This window comes from Zonotrichia leucophrys, chromosome 8, assembly GCF_028769735.1.
Source record: "Zonotrichia leucophrys gambelii isolate GWCS_2022_RI chromosome 8, RI_Zleu_2.0, whole genome shotgun sequence".
Lineage (NCBI taxonomy): Eukaryota > Metazoa > Chordata > Aves > Passeriformes > Passerellidae > Zonotrichia > Zonotrichia leucophrys.
This window is the reverse complement of record NC_088178.1, coordinates 24,464,419-24,492,122: the sequence shown is the minus strand read 5'-3', so window position 1 is coordinate 24,492,122 and position 27,704 is coordinate 24,464,419. Positions and strand designations below refer to the sequence as shown.

At 36.7% G+C, this 27,704-nt stretch overlaps 1 protein-coding gene across 2 annotated transcripts in view; it reads left to right on the top strand.

Moving 5' to 3' along the window:
* Nucleotides 1-27,704, top strand: part of FAF1 (Fas associated factor 1) — a 148,895-nt gene that overhangs the window by 100,842 nt on the left and 20,349 nt on the right. For both annotated transcript variants that reach the window (XM_064719667.1, XM_064719668.1), the window contains 4 exons: nucleotides 710-791; nucleotides 8,354-8,508; nucleotides 17,458-17,594; nucleotides 20,032-20,120. In XM_064719667.1, coding sequence (XP_064575737.1) covers nucleotides 710-791; nucleotides 8,354-8,508; nucleotides 17,458-17,594; nucleotides 20,032-20,120 — 463 coding nt within the window. The remainder of the gene's footprint in view (nucleotides 1-709; nucleotides 792-8,353; nucleotides 8,509-17,457; nucleotides 17,595-20,031; nucleotides 20,121-27,704) is intronic.

Genomic DNA, 27,704 nt, shown 5'->3' with positions numbered 1-27,704 from the left:
ACTATGTAGTACCATTACTTAATTATGTAAAGGACCAGAAGGATGAGAAAGACTGGTTATATATAATAATTTTATTGTGACATGCAGGAACAGAAAAGCTGAAACTGATTAGTATTGAAAAATAAATACATCGTTGCTGTAAGAGTTTTCACAGTAGCAAAATGGTTGGGTAAATATTGACTGTTAAAAAACAGAGATATTCTGGATTTTTAAAAAACTTTCTACTACAAATCATGCACTGTTAAACAGTTGCTTGTTTCATTGAATAGGTAGAAGCTGCAAAGTAATGGAAAGTTTATATATTTTCTGTTTTCACTCCAGTGATGAAATATTCCTTTATGTGTATGAGATGCATTAATGTGTAATGGAAGAATAGCCTTCAATTAACCTTTAAGAATATAATAAAGAGAATAAATAATTTGAAAATTTTATAGGAATTTTGTAGAAAATTGTGTAGAACTTAAGGTAACTCATGTGTAAACAGAATGTATTTATGATAAAGTTGGTAAGGTAGTTCATTCCTTTGAGTTTTCCAATGTCAGAAAACAAATGGGTCCTAAATATTTTCTTTCTGTCCTTTAGAAGTGTAATACTCATCTTTCTAAAGATTTAGCCAATGCATTATATTTACAGAATATATGAAAAGGGAGAATATTGAAATGAGTTGATTTTGTCCTTTTTTATTAATTGGAAATTTTATCTCAAATAGATATGGTGACTGCCATCCTGTTTATTTTATTGGATCATTAGAGGCTGCTTTTCAAGAAGCCTTCTATGGGAAAGCAAGAGATGTAAGTGTGTATTAAAACTACTTTATTTAAAATAGTGGGGGACTGGAAATCACCTTAAGGGTTTCATCTTGATTTTTGAAAAGCTGAGCTACATGTTGGAGTTGTTTTGCTTTTATTGTTCAAGAAGAGTTGCCCTCATTCAGTTGACTGACTAAAAGACTTACCTTGGTGGTTGCTGAAATTGCAGTGAATAACTGATGCTTTTTATCATTCAGGCTGTATTTTTACTGAAGCTCTTTAGTTGTCAAAGCTACTCTTTTTCTTTTCCCCTCCTCCCTTTTCTTCCTGAAATAATGGTGTCCTAGCACCAGATAACCCTGCCTCTGAGTCTTGTGGTTGACAAGTTCACTGTTGCATGTTGGTACCTCCTTTGAAGAATGGCTAATGAAATTGTAAATTTAAATTGGAAGCTCTCTCAAATACAGTGTGCTTTTTTTCCCCCCTTTGTAGAGCCTTTATCTGCCAAGTAAGTTCCAGTACTAAGGTTTGGTTGTTTAGTTTTTCTGTATATCCAACCAAACATCTCAAGTTTCTGTTATTCCATGCACAGTTTTAAAATCAGTATTTTAATAAAATTCGAATGGGGACAGTTTATTTAAGTTTTGGTGCCTTGATTCACCAAGGAGAAACCCAAAACCCTGCATAATTAAGCACAGATAAAGCTGAAACACAAACAAGAAAATCATGCTGTTTAAATTTACTTTTTGTTTTCTTGATAGATGTTTAATTTTAAAATGAAGAAAGTAGTTATTCATGTTGGAAGGACTTTCTGTATTATGTTAGGGGCTGTTCTGATAAATGTGAGAATTATAAATCTACACTATATAGCTGAAGTTGACACATACTTAACACTCTAAGTTTAGTGAATATTTTCATGTCTTTGCACAGAGAAAAAATCCTGTGAATTGAACAAGGAAAGGGTGTGAGTTGGGAAGTTCATTTAGTGTCATGTCATCAGAAATGGTTGACAGTGTATCAGTGTAATAGTGGACAAAACTCATGAAGAACTTTCATAAACAGCTTTCTACCTATAAATCTGATAATAATGCGGTGCAGTTACTTAGTTTTTTATTGCTCAAAATATTTCTTGTGCTACTTACATACTACTTTTGAAATTCGTGTTGCCTTACATTTTTAATATTTTGTGACTTATTCAGACCAGGTCATCATCACAATAAAACCATTGTGTATATTGTGTATAAAACACTGTTTGTGTATATATATATATATATATATATGTATATTTAGGAGAGTATTAATTTTGTGTTGTTTGGATTGTTGAGGTTTTTTTTCTGAATATTGCCTTATTTTGAAAGCTCTCCCTCCCACCTTTGGAATGGCGTCATTTTTATTGTAACATTCTGATTTTAAGCAAAGATATGAGAATGTGGAAACACCATTTATTTTCACTGCTTTTCCCTGTTACAAAGTAATTTTTTCTGGAATTCAGAATTGAGGAAAGGGACACATTATTTCATATTTCTATAATTTAATTTCCTTAAATAATTTAAAAAATATATTTCAGTGTAAAAAAAAAGCTTTGGAGAAATTGCAACCTCTGTGTCTTGTCTTCTAATTTATACTATGGAGGGCACTTAATTTTACCAGGGCAACAGATGAGCTGCAGGCACCAGCAATCTTCACTTGAAGTGAGAAATTGAGTTCCAAGAGTAAATAAAAACAAGATTGAAGGTTTAAATCCTCTACTAGGCTTTTTGAACTTATATACTCATTAAATGTTTATTGGAGTGGTGGGATTACGAAGGATTTGGGCAGCTTCATCAACTGGTATATACTTAATCACTAAGTAAAACACTACATTTGATAGAGTGTTTCTCACGATGCCACACTCAATCCATCTTAATGAAAACCGCTTCAAACTGATTTAATTTGAGAGCACTTGGCAGCTTGAGTGCTCAGAGATCTTGGCCTTTTCTTGACAAATTCTCAACTCTGTCCAGAGCAGAAGGTGCACTCTGCAGTTCATGTCTAGTGAGACAGCCATCAGCTGTGTTTTAAATCTGTGTTGTGGATACTTTTTACATCCAAAAAAAAAAAAAAAAAAGCCCAATGTGTATAAACATGAAGCTTTTTTCCAGGAGTATTTTAATTTGGGTTATTTAAAGAAAATTAACTTATGTCAGAATGTTTTGAAGAAGAATATGAGTTCAATTTCTTTTTATGAAAATAGATGTTTCCTGTTAAATCTGTCTTAATTCATAGTTGTTTAACAAAATATTGCTTGAAAAGGAAGTTCCTTTAAAAAAAGTTGAGGTGTTTATCTGCTGTGTTTGAGTTGTTAACCAATGAAAATTAATATACATGATGAGTATCTTGTAACCTTTGGAGCAACTGCTGCCACAACAATTCCAGTTTTTGATAGGCGAGGTGGAATGAGGTTAAATGTGGCTCTGCTTTAAAACCTGTATAACTCTTTGCCACAAAAATACAATACCCAAGATACAGAGCCTTGATTTTAACCGCCAATGTCCTTGGCCATGAAATTCCCAACTGCCTCCAGCAGCCTGATAGTTAAGGGTGTTGTGTTTTTATTTCTTATTGTATATATGACAAGAAAATATTTTCAGTATTTCCTTTAATGGGGTCAGGAAGAGAAAGAGAGACAGAGGTTTGTTAAATCAACAATTAAGCTGGTTTTTGTGAAAGTCTTCCTCTGTCTATTGGAAAGAAGAGTTCCCCTGTCACTAAGTTTCTGAAGAATGGGCTTGCTCTTGCTACAGAGCTACACTGCCATAGGAATTGCTACACCTGATGCCATGGAAAAAATCCTATAATAGACATTTTTAACAAGGTATTTGGGAGAGGTGTCTTTGTGTCTGAAAGCAGTTTGTGGGTGTCTTGTGTTCTGAGACATCAGAGGGTCAATCCTAACTTATGGTGGTATTGTTATTAATACCGGATTTTAATTGCTATATTGAAGCTTACTGAGTTATATATGAGAATAATACTAAAGTATTTTCTTTTATTCGAGCTTCTTTGTCTTTTAATTTTATAGGTGGTTGCTACTCTTTTATTGAGAGAAAGAATAAAGACATTGCCTTTGCCTTTTCAGGAGCTCTTATCTTTATATACCTCTGTCAGCTCACCTCCTGCTCCTCTCTCAACCTTTCTGTCCACTGACTTTTAATAAATATGTGAAACATCTCTCTTAGCACAGATTGGTATTGTCACCTCAATATATATTCCTGCATTCTGAAAATGAACCGTGTTTTTCTTCTCCTTGAATTCTGTCTTTTAGGTTCAATTTAGAGGCAGCGCCATCCCTCTCACATATGGGTTCTTTATTTCCTGAATACCCAGAGCAAAATATGCTCCTTCCATGATTTGGTGTGTTCAAATAAAAGCTATTTTTTCCCCTCTTCCTTGCAGCAGAATATTCCTTCATACAGGACTTTCTGTAGCATCATTTTTACCTGTATGACTCAGAAAAATGTCCCTTATTATTTCAGCTAAATAAGTTTATACTGAAATTATTACAGATTACAGCTGGAGGAATTACCACTTTACAGATTCTGATTAAACACAAATAACCTGACCACTAATGTACATGGTCTGATTGAAACTGGAGGACAGGTATAGAAGTATAATTCTAGCTTTTCAGGAAGAGTGAAGCAGCTGCACTCTGGCAAGTATCAGAACCATAAACTCCAGTTTAGTCCCATGTTAGTCACCATTTTCTTTCCAGCCTTTTCTGATGTGTGTTAGCAGTTCTGTCCTTTAATTTGTAAAGTATTTCTGAATTTGTGGGTCACCATGTTTAGAAGTTGCTACTACAACACTAGTTTAGTAGCTTCACTGTTTGCCTACACATCTTTCATTTTCCATATCTAAAAGTAGCTAAATCTTTTATATCTGAAGGGTTGCTCCTGGGTATGGGTCTCTCCTCTGTATTTGATACAAAAAAATTGAAGTTTTTTGAACTTGTCTGCCTCACTCTACATTTTCTCTTCTTTCAAATCTTGTGATGATAGATCTTACCTGAGTTTGGTGTTAATTACTGGACACTATTTGCATTATGTAAGATACCACTGCAGGTGCAATTGATTGAAATGGAGACACAACAGTATAATAGGATCAAATAGTTGGGAGATGAAAGTAGACTAAAGCAGGCTCTAACACACCTTTACCTGGGAGTGGGTAGCTGTTTGAACACCCTACCATGGCTCCTGGGGATTCTTCATCATTGATGGATTTTTGAGATAGATGTTTTACTGAAAGGTAAAATTACAGCAAGATTAAACTAGGAGCTAGTTTTGGAATGTCTTATGCCTTATTTAATACAAAGTATGGAATCAGAAGTTTACAGGGATCACCTCACTCCTGCTTTAGGAACTTGTGTGGTAAAGTTTTTTTTTCAGGTGTCTTCTACAAGGCTAGGTAAAGTAGCTGTATCCATGGCTGATCCCATGAGCTCCAAGATCACCTTGGACAGGTGGATCAGATTGTGCACTTCAAAGATTTAAAGAACTGTAAATGCATCCTGTTTATTTGAATTAATTCTCACTGCATAAAACCTGGAGGAAAAAATTAAGATTTTGACTTGTTAGCCTACCAGTTTGACAGAACACTCATGCCTCTAGCAGCTGTTGTTACATCATGAACTTTTCTGTCTCAGTCATTACTTGAACGTGTAAACCTGAGATTTAGAAATAACCATTCAGGTTTGTGGTCTTGCTGACCCTTATGATTGCATTCCTATTCTCATTCAAGTTCATATTCTTTTGAGTTATCTGAGTTATTCACAGTATTAGGAACTGGCTGAGAAGCTTAGAAATCCCATTACCCACTGATGCCAATTTAGTCACTTCAAGATCTACAGGTTTTTTGCCTCAGTGACAACTTTTCTTCTAATTCTGTACAAAGTGTGTTAACTTCTCTTTAATGCCTGGTCTTCAGCATGCACATACTCTGAAAAATGCATCTCTTGGTGGCTTAAGTTCCTCAAGTCCTAAGGCCTTTGGAAGTCCTTCAGGTATTCAGTGCTTAAAACCTTTCTGGTGTCCTATACCTTCATAGGGACTAGTAAGTTTTTCCCTGTTTTTTTTTTCCTTGTTTAAAACTTCATGCTAATTATATAACCTCCATGTCATATTTTTGAAAAACCCAACACAGAACAGTCTAGTGCTCCATTAGTAGGCTTCTTTTGTGTAATTTGAGACTGTTCAACAGTTTTGTAAGGCTGTTTTAGTCGTTGAAAATTGACTTCAAAGTACCCAGTATTAGTCATAATAGAATCCTAGAATTTACTCTGACTTTTCAAAGGCTTGAAATAAACACAACCAAAACTTGCTTATAAATATGTGCTACCATGGGTTAGTAAAATAAACAAACATGAAAACAAACCCACACAACAGCAGCAACAACAACAAACTTCAAGCTGTGACCCTTTTGCAATCATGCATTTTTCCACGGAAAAAATGTCCCCAGCTTTCACAAATATTTTTCAAAATAATATTTTAGCACTTCAGTTCCTCCTGCTATCTCTTTGCATTTATGACAGCAGTATGCCTGTGCCCACCCTTAACATTTTGGATGTGGTATCAGATACAAGTACAGTCTTTTATATGTGATGGAGTTTAGTCTTTGCATGGTGAGATTTGTTGATGCAACAAAAATTACATTCCCTTGGGAAGTAACTCAGTGTAAACCTCCATTGTGTTCGTGCCTGTTCTGTTTACTGAAATTTGTCCCTAAATCTTTAAGCCTAAAACTGTACATATTTTGAAACATTCTGTTGTACGGAATCTCATATTTAACAGTTTCATGGGGTTGTTTCTTTGGAAGTAAAAGTGTTTCTCAAGAGCCTTTTTTTCTGTCCGCTCCCAGTGAAAAGAGGAGAGCAAAGCCATCCGCTTACCACAAAGCAGTGCCACCACAAAGGAAAGATTAAGGGTTTAGAGAGAGGTCAATGTGGGTTTTTCTCTAACTAAACACTTTCCTAAAGTTTCCTTGTGGAAAAAATAATGAAGTCATCTCAGAGTTTTTAAAGAATTTTTATTTCTTTTTCACCGTCTGCATTCGCTTGTCTTCTCAGCATGGATGTTTAATCTTTCTAGGCTTTGTGAATTGGTCCAAATGAATAAGTGGTGAGCTGTCTCTCTAGGAGCTAGAGGCTTATTCTAAGGCCCTAATCACTGAGTAAACACATCTTTGCCCTCCCTCTCTTACAACTGCTATATAATAGTCGAGATTCTAGCACAGTAACCTGGATATTGCAGGGATCGACGCTTTGAAATGCAGAACGGCTGATCCTCAAAAACAGACAGTGCCTGATCTTCCCCTGCCTCTTTCTTCTTTTTAAATTAAATATCACCACAGAAATGCTGTTTTATTGCATGATATTGTGCATCAGTGCCCTGGATTTTCAAGTTTAGTTTCAGTCAACATTGTTGGCTGCACTTATATGGATCTCTGCATGTTGGGCTTATTAATGGCCCTTCCTGGCACATGTGTACGTGGTTCTGAAGAACATTTAAATTAAATTAGACAAACAGTAATGCAAATTACTAATCCCTTTCCCAAAGTCGAATGTTCAAATGTTCCTTTTATAAACAGTCATTAAATTTTATCCAAAGCCAGTATATGAGGCGAGAGCCCTACAGGGGTTTTCTGCAAAGACAGCTTATCTGGAAATTGCATCCCATGTCTTGCTATATCAATACACATCAATATCTAGGGTTCACTGTTACTTCTGATGAAGAGATTTGAAATTACTTTAAATAAAAGTCTGAAAATAGCACCGTATCTTCTCAGCAAATATGTTCAAGTACTATTTTAAAATAAAGTAATTCATATGGGTATGGGGGAATGGAAAGCTGTAATTTTCTGAATTATATTTATAATTCATTGAATGCCAGTTGCAGAATCACAGTCCTTAGCTAGCTCATAGTCTCCCTGTGTATTTGCAGCCTGCTTTCTATATTTACATGCACACAGACTTGTTTTCCAAAAGGTGGTCTGAGATTTTCATGGGGACGCAGCTGCTGGCAGCGAAGCTCAAGTTTTACTTGATAGGGTTCCAGAAGAACAGCACAGAATATTTTGTTTCAAGAGACCATAGACACCATCTCAACATGTAGTGCCTCTTTTTTTGGCTGCAGAGGTGGTGAGAGCAATGCACTATCATTTTTTCAGATTGTTTATAACTGGTTTTTGTGGTAGATGATATCCAGGGAAGAGGCTGGACAATGTTCCTTGTTCACGGAAATGTTATTTTTGTTAGGCAGCAAGCCAAAAAAGTTCACTCATTTCTTAGGTCTGTTAATAAGGTTTTTGTTTTTCATTCGTTGTTCTTTTCATGTCCTAAGCACATAATATATTGTATTTTAGTACTCAGAATATTAGGAAGATTTTGAGAATATTTAAAATTTGCAGGGATGGACCCTTTGACTTGAAATCTGCTGATTATTTCTTGTTTTGAGATACTTGCCACCCTTGATAAATCCCATTGTGAGTACTAAAACACAAATCTGCAGCAGCAACTTTAAATTGTAAATTGTCTGAGGAACTTTTCACTCATCTCTTGTCACATTTTTTTCCAGAGAAAGCTTCTTGCTATCTACCTCCACCATGACGAAAGTGTACTAACCAACGTCTTCTGCTCACAAATGCTTTGTGCTGAATCCATTGTCTCCTACCTGAGTCAGAACTTCATAACCTGGGCATGGGACATGACAAAAGAAGCAAACAGAGCAAGGTGAGACTCCTTGGACTCTGAGTGGAGCAGCTTTTCTCAGGAAGGCTCTTATCTCTGGCTATCAAATCTGTGGTGCTTTATATCTATTTGAGCTAAAATTCATGCTTGTTCTCAGCTGATCAATGGAGCTGGCTGACATTCACTGAGAATTGGGCTGGCCTTGTGTTCATCACAAAGTGACTTCTTATTCCTGTGCAGGAAAAAGTAATTGAAGGAATTGTTTCTTTTCTTTTTTCAGTTTATTTTCAAACATCATTCTATATTCAAACTTGTGCCTTCACAGTAATGCACTGCAGTGCCATAATATTATATGGCATTAATTGTGTCTATGTTGCTATAACTGCATGAAGAGCTGTCTGGAGTAATAACTGTTGTTGTTAATGAAAATCTTATTTAAACAATAACATTTGTGTGATAAATTAGTACTAAGAACAGATTATGCAAAATGTTAAATGCTTGCAATTCATAAATACTTTTTTAAACTACAGTTTTCCTACAGAACATTCTTTTGGGAATGTTCAGATATTTTGGTTTTAATATAATAAAAGCTATATTATGTCTTAGGGAGACCATAATTTTGCTGATGAGTAAAGAAACTAAAACTGTAGATTTCACCTCCTTCTGCAACTTTTGTAGATTACCAACAGAATTTCTTGATGTTATACCAAGGCCTGTCACTTCTTTAGTTATCAGTTGATCGTGATCTACTGAAAGTAATGCTATTATTATTATTGTAACATTTAGAAATCAGACTTGTTTGGTTCTCTGACTGGACCTTATTTCATTACTTTATTTACCTAGAAGATGACTGATCATGTCTTGCCAGGATAACATCCTAAGTATATTACTATAATTAGAGTTATTCTAATTTTTGACTGAAAGATGCAATAGTCATTTGGTCTGGAATAAGATTGCCACTTCTTTACAAAATTCAAGTGATTGTTGAGCAAGGAAAATGATACATTTATGTTTCTTTCTCTTGCAGATTACTAGAATAGAGCATTTATGCATTTCTAGTCTTCACTATATAAATTATAGTTAATATTTCTTTACTGAGGTGACCTTGGAGAATGGAATAGTCTCTTTTTCTAATGTGCTTTTTAAATGACACTTTGTGTTTCTCAGGAATTCCTCACTTGACCTTCTGCATTTTGTCATTGGAGGGATCAGCAGCAATGTTTCTAGTTCGAGTTATTCTAGAGAAGTGTAAAAGGTTATGGAAAAAAGCAGTTGTAAAAACAGATTAAAAGTTTCTGAAAAAGAAAAAAGTAATAGAGGAAAAAGAAACATCTAGGTTCTTTCATAGGACCAAATACATAGACTGGAAAGTTGCTTAAGTCTTTTGGTATTGCCATTCATGGGCAGTAAGGAGCCTCCTCCTTTTCTTTTATCCCACAAGTTGGTGTAGAAGGAAACACTATTTCTAAACCATCTGTAGTGGCTAAGTTCAGTTGACTACCTGCTGTTCTATTGTCTGCTCTTCTATTTAATTCTCTAGTTTCTTTTATTTTACAATGACAAAAAATTGCAGTGTAGTTTCTTTTGAAAAACTGTGTTTGAGGGGTTTTTTTATGACTAACGATCAACAGCCATGTAATTGCTTTGTTGTGTTTTACTAAAGAAATCTATTAAGTAGCACAACTTTGATACACTAGTAATAAGAGTTTGCAGGTTACACAGACACCTGTGGTGACCAAAGCGACAGAAGCTGCTTGTTAGAAAGAGCCTGTACAGCTGTGTCCTATTAACTCCTTATGACACTTCTTAAAACACAAAATAAAGGGCTTGTTTAAGGCTTTATAGCTGCTCTCAATGAACTTAGTCCCTGATTGTGCTGGACGATAGGGTTTTTAAGCCTTCATTTTTTTTGCTTTCTGTTAACAACAACAAAGAAACTGTCATATTAACAGTGAGGTCAAAAAATAGTAAGGGGTAAACAAGGCATGCTGGCTCGAATTAGAATAATTTCTCGGTTGTGTTTAGTGTCACATCCTGCTCCTTAGACTGTGATTTCTTCAGAGGGGGCATGATGCTTCCTTCTCCCTTTGGAAAGTGCCAATGCACTGTGGGCATTCCCATAAATAAATACTCATTCCCTCTCTTCAGTCACTACCCTTCAGTGACACAGTGACAGTGGTGTTGGAGCCCATTCTGTTCTCTAGCCCTATGAGCACAGTTAAATGCAGCTTTTTATTTGAGTGCTGAGAAGACAACAGCAACAACAGGAGGAACTGGGTTTTGCCTGCTGGTGTAGCCCAAGAGCAGCTAATTTATACTCCTCCAATTGCATTGTAAAAATGCTGGAAAAGCCAGGGTGGGACAGCAGAGGAATCAGGCTCACTTGATTTACAGCAGTCAGTAGGGACAGCTCAATGTCAGTATGGCATGAGTAAATTCAAACAGCTATAAAGACTTTCCTTTTATAAGTCAAAAAAATCTTCTGAATGTTTTGATCCACGGATATAATTCTATTCCAAAATTAGTCCTAATAGTTGTTTCCAATTTTCTCATTAATAAAATGAGAGTCCATCCTGAACACTGTAGAACAAAACCAGCTCCAAATTTGTGTCACTTTCCCCAAATTTGTGTCATTTTCTCCAAATTTTAATGTTTGTCAGCTGACACTGATACAGGAATGTGCCTCAAACCTGCATTACTGTACAATAGCACATTTCTTCTGGAATCTCTCAATCTTCGTCTCCATTCCAACACATTGAAGAGTGAATGTAGGTAGGATTAAAATGCTGTGAGAGCACTGGGTACCTGCCAGCAGCAGTGCAAGAGCAAAAGCATTACAACTTTGGGAGTCAGATAATAAAAATTTCATTCTGCAGCCATGCAGGACTGTTACTTCATCAAAATAAAGTAGAAGTCTAGTTAATAAAGTTGAGAGGAAGTTTTTTTTGGGGTTCCATGGGCTTTAATTGCCTCTGATATCAGGTTTGCAGTGAAGGGAGCAGTTTGAGTAAGTTCAATGATTATGAATTTTTTCATTAATCATAATAACATTATACTAAGGGGGAAATAAAATAAGTGGCCTTCATTAAGGAAAATAATGTGGTGCTTTTACTGTTAAGGGGCATACATTAAATATTTATCTCCTACAGTTTAGACTTCAGTTTAAGGAGCAATTCTTTGAAATATTCCTGTGACCTGTCAAAGGAGGAGAAAGGCCACAAAGCTACCCATATAAACAGGAAACATCTTTCCTGGATACAAGGAATATAAGGTGTGTGTGCATGTGTATATATATATATATATATATATATATATATCACTATATATATAGTGATATGTATACACACACATGCACACACACCCTATATTTCTACACACAACATTTGCAAACACTGATAATGCAAAATATTAAGAGCTTTCCAGCACACATGGTGTTTGTTAAGCAAAGCCAAAACCATAAGACATCGACTCAAAAATCTGTAGCAGTTTTTTAGCTTCTGATATCATTGCCCTTGGGCACCATATTTCAAGGTGTTGCCAATTTTGCTCTGATGACAGGTATTTGTTAGTTTTAATGTTCAAATGATAGTTTTTCACTTTGCTAAAGCTTAGGAAAGAGTTAATTCACTAAAGTGCTTCTCAGCAGCAGGTTGTGTTCACCTGCAATTTCCGTCATCAGGTGATTAGCCATATTCACAGTTGCTGACCCTTAATTCTAACCTACCGAATGATGCATGCCTGGATGAAGACCAGTTGACCATGTTACTCCAGCTCCCCAATCCCATTTGATCCTTCAGCAAATATATTGCAGGTGTGGGGTCTGTGAGAGCGGGAGGAGGTGAGTTAATTTCTCAGTGCCTCTTCAGGAGTGACCACAGATTCTGTCTATGTTGCTTGCAAAACTGTTGGACGTGTTCTTCAGGCACTAAATCCGTAACAGGTTTCACAGAGCGGTGTGAAAACCTTTTCTATTGTATTCTGCAATTTTTTTATTTAATTTACTTTAATAGCAGTACAGTGCCAGTCAATAAAAACAGGTCAGAAGTCTAATTAATGTTTTAAAAATAAAGGTTCTCAAACACCAGGCGAGTTTGTCATTTTCTGTATGGTTTGTTTTGAGGAGGAAGAGGAAAGAAGGTGAGGAGGGAACCCTTCTGTTCCATGATTACATCCCACCCGCTCATTTTCTCCTTTTCTCCTTTGCTTTTGATTTTAGTGGCGGTCTTAACAGAATGTCAAGATCAATTTGCAGCATGGTTTAACTCAAGGTTTGCATTCTGCCAGCAGCAATTGTCCCACGGAACAATGCCGTGTGTTCTTGTAACTTCAGAAGCTTTTAGAAGGCTCATGGCAAGGGCAGCATCTAATGACTTTATTAGTGTAGGGTTTCAAAATGGACTCGGTAATTGTTCGCATCTCTTTGTCATTTAGTCATAATTACTGCATGGAATTGTTCAGGGTTGCACTTGTGAATAGTTTCCTAATAGCACTGAAACGAAGAAAAAAAAGGGAAAGGATAAAAGGTGATTGTCTCTTTAGATGGAGAACAAAACAGCCTGTATATAGATGATGGTTAAACTGTTTATTATACACCCACCAGAAAAGGTAAACTATCCCTGCTTAAATATTTATGTGCTTCAAGGTAATTTCATGTTAGTAATCTAAAAATGTCCAAATTTGGAAAACTGAAAATCAGCAGAGAATGCATTTTGATCTGGTCGTGATTAGGAAGATATGGATGTCTATAATAGCCAACTATAAATAGAAAGCAGCCTCTCTGATGTTATCAAGATTTTCAGTCCTTTAGCAATGTTTTAAGGTCATCTGAGAAAAACAGTTATTATTAATTAAAGGAATTATTAAGGAATTAATTAAACTGATAGATTTGTAAGCATATGTTTTAAGTCCCCACTCTAAAGCAAAATCTCAAAGAATGTTCTATCCCACTGTACTCAAACTGCAACCTAGTTGATTAAGCTTGAACAGAAAAGGTGAAAAAATAAAGCTTTTTTGTGTCCTGTGCAAAAGAGGTGACAGCAGAAGAACAGGTGGTCAAGACAGATTTGTTGGACTGTTTTGAGGAAGGATTTCGTTGTATTCTCTTATTGTTTGTTTCTTTTGCTGTATTTGTGCCATCTTTCCTCCAATTTGGAAACTCTCATTGACCTTACAGAATTATATTTACTTGTCAGGATGATTCTTTGACTTGTGAAGATTAATCTGAATTCTCTGACTTCTGATGTGCTTGTAGCTTCTCCCACTTTACCAACATCTGTAAAATAACTAAACACACTGTCTGTTCATATCTAGGCTATTATTAAATCTGTATATTAAATCTACCTGTGACAAGCCTTGAACATTCCTTAGGAAATCATAGAGTTCATAATGAGTGATGGTGAGAGTGCATCTTGTGTGTTCCATTCTTTGTGCAGTGCTCTAACAAGGGGTTGAGGTATATTTTATTTATACTTTCACCAGTGACTTTGCCTGGTGTCCAAGGATGGACTAAAGTGTTTCTAGAGTTCTGTGGTTTACACTGAATGGGTTTGTGAAGTATTTATCTAATCTGGTTGAGCCTTTCAGGGTGGGAGTTAGATCTGCCGTGTTTTAGGAGGAGATGGATGTAGGCTTTCCTTTTGCATAAAGTGGATAAAATCATGCTCTTTTAACATCTGAATCTGGTGTTTAGCATGTGGATCCTGAAGGTGATAGCCACATAATTTGATTTAGGCTGCTGTATACATCTTTAAACATGCCTTGTGTCTTTGCTCCTTGTGTTTGAGGTACAAGCCTACCAATGTGGGTAAAGCAGTAACTCTGAATTATGGGAGAGCAAGATTATTTTAGTATGCCAATTCAGGACCTCAGCTTTTACTCTTTTAAAAATGTAAATACCTAATACAAAAATGTTATTTTTACATTAACATTTTAATGAGTCTTATGTTGACTTTGCACATTATATAATTATTATTAAAAATAATCAGAAACCTTGCATATTTAATATTCATAATTGTTTTCCTCATGCTCAGCAAAGAAGTTACTTTTTTTCCAAACCCATTTCTGAAATGTTAAAGGCTGTTTAAGGTTGGCTTTGGGAATTATCTAGTCATAAATAAATCACACTTTTTTGGCCCAAAGTCATCCACTTTGTGTTCTGAAGGGAAATAGGTCTTTTAGAAGAGATTGTCAGATTTCTGCTGCTGCTGATTTTTGAGGAGGACTTTAGGGTAAGAACATACAGAAAAACATCTCCAGTGCAGCCTTTCTGTTCTGCTGGAAAGTCCTTTCCAAGAAGTGTAGTGGGCACCATGTGCCAAAGGGCCTCATTGTAGGAGGAAACTTTTCCAAAGTTTTCCCCGGTGCATAAAAATAATAAGTAACTTCAGGAATTTATATGAGTAAGACTGTAACAAATAACCAGATCTTTGTTATTTTTGTTGTTACAGAAGGTAAAGAAAATCTAGAATACTATGAATACTATGAAGATCTAAAATACTATGAATTTTTTAGTATTTATTTTGAATGCATTTTTCCATACATTTGAGAGCTGATTTCTCTCTTTATGGAAGAGAATTTGACCTTAGGTGCACTAGATATTTGCTATACAATTGTTAAACAACACTAAGGTGCTGGGGAGAGGATAAGAAAAGCAATGAGAGCTTGCAATTTTTTTTTTTTTTAACATACAAGAAGTATTCAAAATGTAGCACCAAGTTTGCCTCTGCACATTCCAGGAGCACACTACAGTGTGCAAGATGCAGCCCTTTTCCCTGGAGGGACATCTGTCTCTTTGATGGACTCCACAGGGGCTTTTTTTGGCAGCTCTGGAGATGCCACTGAGAGATCTGGCACGCTTCTGTTTAGATGAAAGTGAGAAAATCCCTTGTAAGTGATGTATGGAGTAAGATAATGGATATTGCACCAAGTTGTTTTGGTTATGCTCACTTCTAACAGAAAATATTAGCACAGAGGGAGCTTTTTTCCCTTTTTTTCTGGTTATGAATCTGCAAGTAAAAAGGTCTACAAATACAAAATCGGTAAAGGCAGAAAATGGGAAAAAAATAATTCTTCATTCAGAATTCTTTGCATGCAAAACCTATACCTACAAAAGCATATTTTTGGACTGAGTTATTGGTTGACTAAATACAAAATAGACTTAAAAAAATTAACAAACCAGCGCCTTTGACTAGTACAACTAGGACTGTAGGAGTCTCTTTAGTTTTATTCCTTCTAAGCATTATTCTCTACAGCACTTCTTCACTTCCAGTTAAATATTTCGGTTTTCCATGAAACTTGAGTGCTTTTCTTCTGTGCTGTGTTGAAGACTGTTAAACAGTTTTGATACACAGGTCTAGGAATTCACTTCAATTGTCCTCTGTCTTTATTGCTTCCAGGGGTGAAACCTGGAACTCACATAAGTAATTTTCATTTTGCTGTGGAGGATCACCACTGACTTCTGTGAGGCCAACATTTCACTTACCTGCTCCCACCTTGAAAGGAAAACATCAAAAGCCATTATTTATCAGAAGAGTTGATCTGTCCAGACTTTACAGATGCTGTTTTATCCTTACCAGATGTTACGTGTCTGTGTCGCTGTTTCTGATAGAGCAGAGTTTGTTCAGCTTTTTGATGTCTTCTTTGTGGCTGATTGTTCTGAGTTGAAAAATCCAGAGAATCAGGGAGTAACACTTATGGCTTTGAAATACTTGCTTGCCACCCCCACCCATTGCCTTCCATCCAGATTCTCTCTGAGATTTTTTTAGTACTTCAGGTGCCTCAAATAAGCTCAATGCTGTACTTGTCAGACTTATTAATTTTTAGCCATTTTATTGGATACAATATATATATTGATTAAAAAAGTCGCATTTTGAATCTTTTCAGTTTCTTTGAGAAGAAATTACTTGGAGCACTTGACATTTTAATGCAGTTTGTCTTTTCAAATAGATTTGGCTTCTAATGCATGTGACAACGGGACTTTGCTCTTCAGTTAGAGCATACATTTCAGAGTAGTTGTTACCTAAAATATTATCATAAGGCATAAGAAAACACACGATTTAAGTTGCCTTTCATGAACATAATTAAGAATTAATAAGCCTGTACCAGTGGCTAGTCCTCAGAATTTCCACTGTTTTGCCTTTTGTGACCCGTGTTATTAAAAGTCCATTATTTTTACAGACTTTATTAAATTGGATCTTATTAAAGCATTCTATATTTGCATTTGGTCTTTCATAATTCATTATTATTATGACATTTACTTTTTACCATCAGATCTGAAAACATATCATAAGCTACCCTTTTCTCTTGAAAGAAATGCTAATTTCAAACAGTCCTTTAATGGAAGAGAAAAGCTTTATCAGTTTTTTCATTTATTCAAGATCGTGTTAAGAATACTAATGTTAGACTTCTGTATGCTAATATCTAAGAGCTTTTTTTGGTCAAAAGCTTAGAATTATTGTTTTTTAGACCACACTGCTAAGTGTGTCACTGGCAGGGCACTGGTACAAAGGAAAATACAATTCTGAAGTACCATGTTTTAATTCTGTGACTGATAAAACCCATTTCTTGATCTTTCATTATTAAATTATGCTTTCGTATGAAATTTACTATTTTTATACTTCACCAGGTTTATTAGATTGTTGCTCTACTTAGTTTCTCTTTAGAAGTTTTAACAATTGATTCAGCATTATTGTTTTGGGGAGTAGTTTTGAATTACAGTCTTCACATAGTGTAACAGGAAATGGAAATCTCCATTAAATAAATCAGCAAGCAGTTGTTAATTGTTCTAATTTAGACAACCTGGACTGTATCATGTTTATAAGTATTATAATAATTTAGTTATAAAAAGAGCTAAAGAGCTCTAGAACTGAATGCAGAGTGTGTTAAACAGTAGGTAACATGCAGTTAAACTGCTGAATTTTGCATAATTATTTTTTTAAACTTAACTTTAAAAGATCCTCTACAATGTTAACAATTTATTTCTTCCCCCACCAGGTTTCTGACAATGTGCACTAGACATTTTGGGAGCGTTGTAGCCCAAACCATTCGAACTCAGAAGACAGACCAGTTTCCACTTTTCCTTATTATTATGGGAAAACGATCATCTAATGAAGTGTTGAATGTAATACAAGGTACAGTTCTTTAGATTACAGGTATTCCTTATGTGAGTATTGAATCTGTTATAAGAGGTCTTTGCTAACTGTTTCTCTTTTAAGATATCCAGAATAATAATTTGTTACACAAAACACACTTTAAGTTGCCAGAGTATAATTATCTACTACTCATAAATGTATTAATTAGCATGGTGTTAGAGATTGGAGTTGCCATGACTTGAGTAGAATTATAGTTTACATTTTTCTTTTATTTTTTTAAGTGGAAACCCAATTTCCTGAAGAAAGAGCTACACTTAGTTTTCTAAATTTATATTCAGATACATTCCTGATTTCCCGAGGATCTTTGCTGCACTTTTTGCATAGTGCCAGAATGCATTTGGTTCCTTGTGTGTCGTTCCTTGTTAATACCTGGGCTCCTGTTGCTAATATTTGGACATGAGTTGTTTCTTCAGACCTGCCTGCAGCATTAAGATCCCCAAATCAGGTCAGGATTGAAATTCCTAATACAATCTCACATAAATGAAGTTTTCTGGTTTACATGAGCAGCTCTTTCTGGTGTAACCATTCCTCTGATTTCACTGCCAGCAAGGTGACTTAGATGTGGAGTGTTGCCCTCTGACTGCTGTTCTCAGTAACTCTTCAAATTAGAGCACATCAAAGAATGGCTGCCTCTCATTTCTTCTGCCTTCTCCACAAGTTTGCCTTCATGACACTGTGTCCTCATTTTTTTATTGCTTATATCTGGCAATCTTTATTGTAATCTCATTTTCCTGAGGAAATTCAGCCTCAGGAAATGCTGCTTTTTGCAGACAAGCATTAGTGTTTCTTTTTGCATCTGGGATTAATAATTTTCTTGAGGAATCTGCAGTGGACAAAATGGGTTTTTTTGCATGGATTTTGTCTCCTCAGTGCAAGGTACAGCACAACACTAATTCATGGTATGAATGTCTGTAATTTATAAAACATATCTCATAGGTTTCATAGGTTTTTTTCATGGAAATAGTCTTATAAATAGCTTGGTTTTCTGACTCTGCAGTACAGTTCAGAACCTTTGCCATCCCACTGAAGTCACTGGGGCCACTGTCTTAAATTACTTAACTCCTTTAGCAGCAATTCAAAGTCATCATACAATGCAGCTTAATCCAGATTATTTAATGGCATGAGTTAAATTTTAATGATTTGTGAGGTTTTCTGCAATCTTTTGCACTAAACTAAAACAATCACCTATTGTAGCCTTACTTAAATTCATCCTTTAACAAAAATCACACAATCTCTGCTTGTTATTTTCCCAGGAATGGGGACACTGGTATCTTTTAACAATACTGCCTCAATGAATGGTAGCCTCTGAAGTCCTGCATGTTGTAGCATGTGGGATAACATTTTCTGCTAAGGTAGCAAATGTTAGAAATGGGAACAATGAGGGCCTTTCAGGGCTGGGTGAGAAGGCATGTTGACAGAAGAGATACAACTATATAGAAACCTAAGACCCCATTGGTGTTTATTGAAATGCAGACTGTCTTAGTTTGCTTTTGATTTTTACTTTTTTCCTGGGGTTGGAAACTATGGGGACAGTCTTGTTTTCTTTAGTGCTGCTTGTTCTGCTGGGGTCCAACAGCTGCTTGGGCTGGCAGATGTTAAGACTTCATAGTTTGTGACCATTTCTCATGGTTTAAAATCTTCTAACTACTATGACAAGTGGCTTTAATGGGTAGTCTAGATTTCAGTTTAGAAAGAGAAACCAAAGAATGCATCTTGGTAGGAAATTAAAGTAATCTTTCAGTCTTAATGAAGACTAGAGGCATGCTGGAAGAAAAACATGGGAAGGTATCTGTCTTCCTATGTATGTGTTCTATTTCATGATACACACATGGATGACAGAATTTTCCACTTTAGTAGCTTTGCAAGTAAATAGACTGAAGAAAATATAGTATTTGAAATTTTATTACTAGTTATATCCAAATAAAACATGGATCTATTTTGTCACATCTATTGAATCATTGTTTTGTGGATTTTCCATTGTTTTAAACCAATCCACTTGGATGCTGCTGCCAACATCCTACCTTGTGTTGCCTGCCTAAGCAGTTGCTTTGGTCTCCCTGGGAATTCTAAAACTGTAAAATCAATTTCACATAAGGGAATTCCAGACCTACTGCTTTCATTTAACATCAGTGACTAAAAGACAAAATAGAGTTAATTTATGCAAGCACAAAAGCAATTGTTCAGATTTGCACCATCTGAAATTCTAACCTGTGATCAACCTTTGTAAAAATAATTTTGAGTTTTCAGTAAAAAGGTGAACTGAAAGCATTCTACTAAGATATTTGCATTTTCTACTCTTGTCTTTTTTTTTTTTTCCCCTAGTCTGGCTATTTCTTATGGATTAATTCTAAAATGACTTCTTTTTTGTTTAATAACTTTAATGAAATGAAGTTCAGCTATCTTCCTTTGTTGCTAGGTAACACAACAGTGGATGAGCTAATGATGAGGCTGATGGCTGCAATGGAGATCTTCAGTGCCCAGCAGCAGGAAGACATAAAGGATGAGGTGAGACTGAAAGTTGCTGCAGATACCTCCTGCCTTCCACTAATCACTGGGGATGTAAATTAACCAGATGTTTCTTTAGCCAGTGGAGTTGGGTATGATGTGTTTTAATGTCTCTTCCATTGTCAGAAATTAAAAAGGTAAAGTCTCCTTTGTGTATTTGGGTCTCTCAGAACAACTCCTCCTTTTTGGTCTTGTCATTTTCAGTTTCTTTCCTTTTTCTGAACATAGTCACCAGTGACTGGTTACATTATAGTGATATTATGGAGCTTAATATGCTCATACAAGGAAAATTATCAGAATTTTTGCCACAAGCTCCAAGTCATAGGTAGAAAACAAAAATATATTAATATATCTTAAATGAGACTGTTTAAAAGGGAGCTGAAACCAACTTTAACCAGTACACCAGTACTGAACCACCACTCAGAGTGATGCAGAATGTATAAATGATTGCAAGACTTCTCAAAACCAGTGTTTCAATTACACAGAAGCAGACAAAGTGAGTTATACAGCTGAAAGATCTTTATCTGTTACTCTGTAAATTAAGAGTGACATTTTTAGGTAATGAAGTTCTTAGGAATTTGTAATAATAGGTGTGTTGCCATTCAAGATTATTCTTATCCTGTTGTATAGACATTGATTGACAATAATTCATGAAACACATTCTTCACATTTAAATCTTGTATCTCATTAGTACAAGATTTACTGACTGTAATATGAAGGCACATTATCTGCACAATATCTGTCATTCACTTTTTCTTCTTTATTTATGCTACCTGTAATTCATTGGTAAAGAAATTGACTTTAATTTTGTTAATACTGAACACAAATTTAAATATGAGGATTACAACAAAAGTCCAAGGCACAATATAACTAGAATTTTTATTGCATTTTAACAGGAGTGTCTTGAGTATGGAAGATTTTTTAATGCTTTAGTAAGAGGGTGAAATTTACATCACAGATAAGCTCTAAGAGAGGTTCAGAATTAAAAACTATACAAGCTGATAAAAAGGAAGAAAACTGAGGGAAACAAAAGCATATAAAGTCAGAGAGATAAGAGCAAACACGGGATAGGAGAAGAAAGTAGAGTGATAGGATTGGAACAGAGTGAGGAACAGGACACCAGCCCAGACCCAGAACCAGGAACTGTCCTGGGCTGCTCTTTGTCCTTCCCTGGGTGGCCAAGAGCAGTGACAGTGACAGTTCAGTCCCCACATGGGATTGTTGCCTCCTGGCTTCTTTCCCCAAGTGCCCTACCTATCTAGGTAGAATGGAAAATTGATTTTTATACATTTCTCCAATATCTACCTTTGTCCAAGTCTCCTATAGTCTTTTGTTTTTCTGTCACTGAAGGCACTGGTGACATTTCTTCCCAACAGGAGCTTTTTCTAACACACTTTGACATTCAGAAAAGTGATGGAAAATTTCATAAACTTTGGGGGCAGCTTTCCAGACACTATGGGTTCTATACACAAATAGGATATTTACTTACACCTTGGCTCCACTCGTTACAAGCACACTGAAAAGGTGATCTCAGACACTTTGCCTTTGAAGCAGGAAGTTTTCAAAACAAAAAATAACCTTGCTTTATGAAATTACTATTCCAGAGAGGGAGTATTTGACAAGCAGTCTGTACTCAACAGAGGGCTTCAGCCTGAAAACAAAATATTGCCTTTTTGTGGTTAGCTACATAACATGTAGCTTTCTTGTAAGCCTTGTTCTTGACAACTTCAAGTGTTCAAACATCAACACCTTTTCTTTATTAAGATCATACTGCAGTTGGTGCAATTTTTTCCCAAATATTACAATAGCAAACAGGATACAGAGTCCGGTTTCTGTTACTGTTTTCTTAATAGCAACAATAAGTCATCATAAAACCACAAGAAGATAAGCAGAAAATTCTTTTGTGCTTTAAAAAGAGGAGTCATCAGTGTAGCATTGCTGTAAACAGAAGTGTGTGTGAGAGAGAACCAGAACTGGAAAACATTTGTAAAGGACAGCATGAAGTCAGTAATGAGTGAGTTTATGCAGCTGAAATTCTCATGCATATGAAAGCTTCCAGCACAGCCATTGCACAATCCTGTTTGGCACAGGGTGTTTTGCAGTGCCCTCTGATGGTTATTTGGGTACAGGAGGACTGGTCCCACTCCAGCTGGTCCAGGTGTTCAGCTGATGTTGGCTGTGGCTGCAGGAGCTCCCTGTCACTGAGCATCTGCTGGGGGTGTAGGTGGGATGCTCAGAACAGCTTTACCAACTTACCTCACCTGAGTGAGACACCTCATCAGCTGCTGGCAATAATAATGTGCTAAGCTAAATCCTGTGCTTTTGTATCCATGTATGGGTAAAATTTACCAATTTAGCCTCATAAGTGTGAAGTGCTAAAATACCATCACTTAACTAGCAGTTGGATTTAATTTTTAGATTTTGTGTTGTGCTCTTACATAATCTCCAAAGAAATACTTTAAAAACATTGGGATGCACATGTGTACTCCTGGTAACCCAACATGCCTGTCCTGGTGTGTAACTTCTGCAGCTGTTTTCTCTCCCAGGTTTCCTTCAAGGGAGATCAGCCTGCTCTCCCACTCCTTTCCCTGCCTCTCCAGGGTTCTGGGTCAGTCATGAGCTGTTGCTGTGTTGGCCAGATGACATTTTGGAAACCTCTGCCTCTTTTGGACCATGCAGTTGATGTGCCATTGTACATACACAGTCTAGGTGTCTGTTTTTATAATTTTGCTCCTAAAATAGCTGTAGGAACAAGCCACAAACTGCAAAATTGGATTAGCAGAACACTGATGGGCTCACAGGGCTCTTCTGATTAGGCCAATGGATAATTCAGTTGTGACCATCAGCAGTGAAGCCTCTTGGCCAGGATACAGCCCCACCTTTCCCAGTGCAGTCAGGTCTGGGGACTGAAGTCCAACCTCAAGCTGTGTATGCAGAGTTGTTCTGCAGCTGCACTAATGATTCCCTGCATCTGGTGGATATATTTTCTTTTTCTAACCATGTTTACTCCCCTGGACACTTCTTAAGGAGTTGACACCCCAACTACTGCTCAGGCAGTGGGGTTTTGCAGAGGGAATAAATGTCATTAAGGAGTTTCTCCTGTAGGTAAGAGAGGGTGTCTCAGAGCAGGGATAACCAGGCTCTGCCACTGTTAATCAAGGTGTGCACTGAGATTTTTCGGGCACTGACTTTGAAAAGAGTGTGTAGTATCAGTTCCTCTTGGGTATCAGTTCCTCTTAAGTGTCAATGCCTGGTGCTGGACTTAGGAAAACAATAGTTGTAAAATATTCTACGCCCTGGAATGTCCATTTTTGAACACCCTGTGAGCTTGCTTGCTTTAGTTGGATAGTTAAATAATCATCTCAGTGTGGCGTGATGGGCCTGAATAGATCTGAGTTAGTTCCTTTGTGAGATTAATGTGAAGAGATCTGTGATTAAATCCTGGCATTACAGCACAACACACCTGTTCTGGGCTGATCCTCAACATTTTTTCTTCGTTGCCTGAGGAGGAGGCTTCTCAAAGGATTACAGTAACACTTTTTGACAAGCTTATACAGGGCGGAGTTTCCATGTAATGACAGGGCTCATTTGATGATGCCTCAGTAATGCATTTTTTATTTTTGCTGTCAACATTTATTACTGTAAAAGAAATGACTGTTACACAGCTGGTCCAACTTGTCCACATTTAAGTAACAGTAGGTCTCTGGTCGTGTTTATTTTTGTCATTATGCAACACCGGCACTCCTGCTCTTGGATTAGACATCAAGGTGGAAATACCAACAGTTGCTTCAGAGACTTTCTTATTTTTATAAATACCAATTGAAACCTTTCATTCACTTGAAAATATGTCTGCCAGCACACTGCTCTGTAGTGTAAAAGAGAGACACTTAAGAATTTTTAAACTGGAAAAACTGCTGTAAACAGACTCTGACTGAAGATAAGCTGTAGAAAGCTGTAGGCCTGCAGAGTCACCATCCTTCCTCTCCGTCCTTGGCTGACATCTCTTTCCTAGATACTTCTAGAGCTTGAGGAACACATAGGTCCTTCCTCACTAATATCTGGATGGGGATTTAAAAAACACATGAAGGAAAACCAAAACTCCAAAATGGCAGCATAAATCCCTTTTTCTCTTTTCCCTGCCACAGCACTTTGGGGCTTTAGTGGCCAGGTGATATTTTCATAGCTATCACCATGTCTTTTCCTCCTCTTCTGCCTCACTGCTGTCAAATGTAGGGGAAATGCTTCCATCAGCTCTGCAAGAGACCTCTGAAGTTTCTGCTAGGGACTGAAGCTCTGATGTAAATCAGTAGAAATCAGGCATCTGAATACCTTGGGTAATCTGTGTTCCATCTAACACTGTCATGTGTATCATGGTGTATAGTATTTGCACAACAAGAGATTATGAGAATACACGAAATTCATTAAATTCCAAAGCACAAAAGCATTATGGTGATGACAGCCGTCTAGCAAAGATTGGGATTTAACCCCTCAGAAATCTAATTAGCACATTTACTAATTATTACTAGTTATAACTAATTAAACTACAGTAATCAAAATTTGTTTGATTAAATTTTCTGATTTTGTGTTTGTAATATGATAGCAGCCCATTGAGCATTCCCATGGCCACACACACCCCAGTATGTGAGTTTACAGCATGGTTAGAGCCTTGGCAAAGTGCAAGACAATGGAAGAGGGAGAAGAGAAGAGAAGAGAAGAGAAGAGAAGAGAAGAGAAGAGAAGAGAAGAGAAGAGAAGAGAAGAGAAGAGAAGAGAAGAGAAGAGAAGAGAAGAGAAGAGAAGAGAAGAGAAGAGAAGAGAAGAGAAGAGAAGAGAAGAGAAGAGAAGAGAAGAGAAGAGAAGAGAAGAGAAGAGAAGAGAAGAGAGATCTTTAACCCCAGTGGGTTTTAGGCTGTACATGTTGATGGCTCCAGTCAGTGAATATTCAGCCCAGCTGGGCAGATGTATCAGGACTGGCTGTCTCTTTTCCCACAGAAAGGCACTGCAGTACTCCTTGAAGATTTTGGGTTTGGTTTTCTTTTTGTCACTTGAATTAATTCCAAAACTGGAATCTGGAGCTGAGCTTTCAGCCTTCAGTGTGGACAGGCAGGATCCTGTGGTGGTTCTGTGCTGCTCTGCCCCTCACCCTGCCCCATCCTGCCTCCTCCTGTGGTTCTGCCACCACTAAAACTTCCATTTGCTTTGTCCTTGTCGTTCCCATACACCCAACACACTCTGTGTACACTTTTTCCTGCCTTATATTCCCCATCATGTATGTTTAAGTTATACAAGGTGCAAGTCTGTCATCTTAGTGAGTCAAATTAATGCCTTTCTTGCCCTGGTTTGTTTGGACAAAGGGGTGTTTCTCTTTAACGCTCCCATGAATAGCCTTAAGCATTTGCAGATTTTAATTTCAGGAGTGGTTCAGTGAAATGAACTGTCTTTCAGATGGGCATTCAGCATTTGTGAATATACTTTTTTCTTTCTTTCTTTCTTGCTTGTAATAGTCCCTTACTCACTGGTGCTCTGAGAAATGTCTTCTGCTCCTGGGTATCTTCTCAAGTTCTGTCTCGTCCAGTTTTACCTCAGTAAAACTGGTCCCAAAGGGCAGTTGGGAATAATAAAACACAGCTCCATGAGATAAATCAGGTGCAAAGCTGATTCCTGGGGTTAAATCATTAAATCCTACCTTCAGAAATGACAATAATAAATAGGGGAAAAAAGCCCAGGAGGGCCAATGCTGAATTTTCCTGCAAAATATACCATTCAAAAAGTGGAACATTTTTAACTTGGAGAATCTGCTGTCAATTCAGTCAAGAACCCCTCTTTGTCCATCATCCTGCACCTGAAAATGCCTGTCGCTAGGTATTTCAGGATTAACTCCAACAAATGGTTTAGGAAATAATTATATGAAAGAGTTATCCTAAATTTCCTCTTAATTTTATCTGTCAGTCTTTTTTAGTCTTGATGCATTGGATATTCCTCAGGAGAAGGTTTTCTCTGGTCAATTGTAGCTATCTCACAAGTGTGATATTTTTGGGTTGACTGCATCTCTAAGAAGCAGAATAGCAAAGCAAAGTCATAACTGAAGAATATATTCTGTGAATAAATTAATTTTTTTCAGATTTCCAACCTCCCATTGAATGTATGTCCTCCCATTATCTCATTGTCAAAGCAGAAAAGCAGAAATCTGTGACTTCTCTCATTTTAAGTGCCAGGGAGTGTTGTCCCCTTGTCTCAAGCCCCAAACCCTTGGGATGTGGATGGTTTGCATTCACACCAGCCTTCAGGCACTGCTGAGGAATTCCCCTGCTTCTGATGAAGGCTTTTTAAGTGACCCAGGATAAGCCATGTCTGTTTGTACTTTGATTTCTTGAATAAGGAAAGTGCCAGTTCTGCCTTCATTGCACAAGCACTGTGGAGATGCATTTAGTGATGTTCCATCAGTAATGACTGCAATTTATGTAGAGTCTAATAGGAAACTTGTCAGCTGCCTCAAATTTTATTAATGGATAACACTTCTGAATTTTTTTATATTAATTATTAGCGGTATGATTACTCTTGACATATTCTTTGTTAGTGCAGTGGAAGATTCTCTGCAAAATGTTTTCTTCTGCTTTTCCTGTCTCTACTGTGAGTTTCTTTTGTTGCTTTCTGGTGGACTTGAAGCATCCTCATCCTTCTCTAGAGGAAGAGATGACTAAGATAAGAAACTGCATTACTGCTTCGTGTAATGTTTAAAATTTGTCCAAGGTGTAACTCTGCACCAAACAATACCACAATTTAGCCGTAAAATCTCTGGAGGAGTTGGTTCCTGTTGATGTGAGCAGTATTAGCAAACAGAAGTGTTAGCACAGAAGCAGGTACAAAGAGGCATTGCATGGGATTACATCTGCTGCTTACCCAAGGAGCTCTGGATTCCAGGTTTGTTTTTAAGATCTGTTTCAGTAAGAACAGTATTATTTCAATGAGGTGTAGGGCTCAGTGGCCCAGTCATTTACTTTTAGATGTGGCTCACATATTTCTTTGAGGACCAGGCAGTCATGCGTGGTAATTCTTCACATTCCTGACATCTTTTTCATAATCCACTTCTAGGATGATGATAACTGCAATGAATAGGGAAGAAAGCATTTTAACTTTTTTTTAATGTCTGGAATTCATGTTTCAACTCTAGTTGTAGAATCTATAACATTAGTATTTTTTTCTTAATTTTTTTTTAATAAACTGCAGTAACTCTATCTTAGTTGCTAGCAATCCTTGATGGAGAAGAGCCTGTAGTTGCAATAGTTGTATCTAATCTTTCAAAGTTCTTTTGGGCATTACTGGACTTGTGTGGCCTTTGAAATTCAATGTGTGGACTTAGGTGTGCTACCTGGAGTCAAAAAACATGAAACTTGAATAAGTTCTCTCTGAAATAATTCTAAATATTTTTAAGGGCTTGTCCTCTGGCAGGTAACCTGAAGTCATCTTCCTCTGTTGAGCTGATTTGGAAAGGTTATTTTGGTTCTTACTATTCTAAGATAAATTTTCAATATGCTTATGAAAAGTCTCAGTATAAATAGCCCAATTTTTTTTTTTTTTTACTGT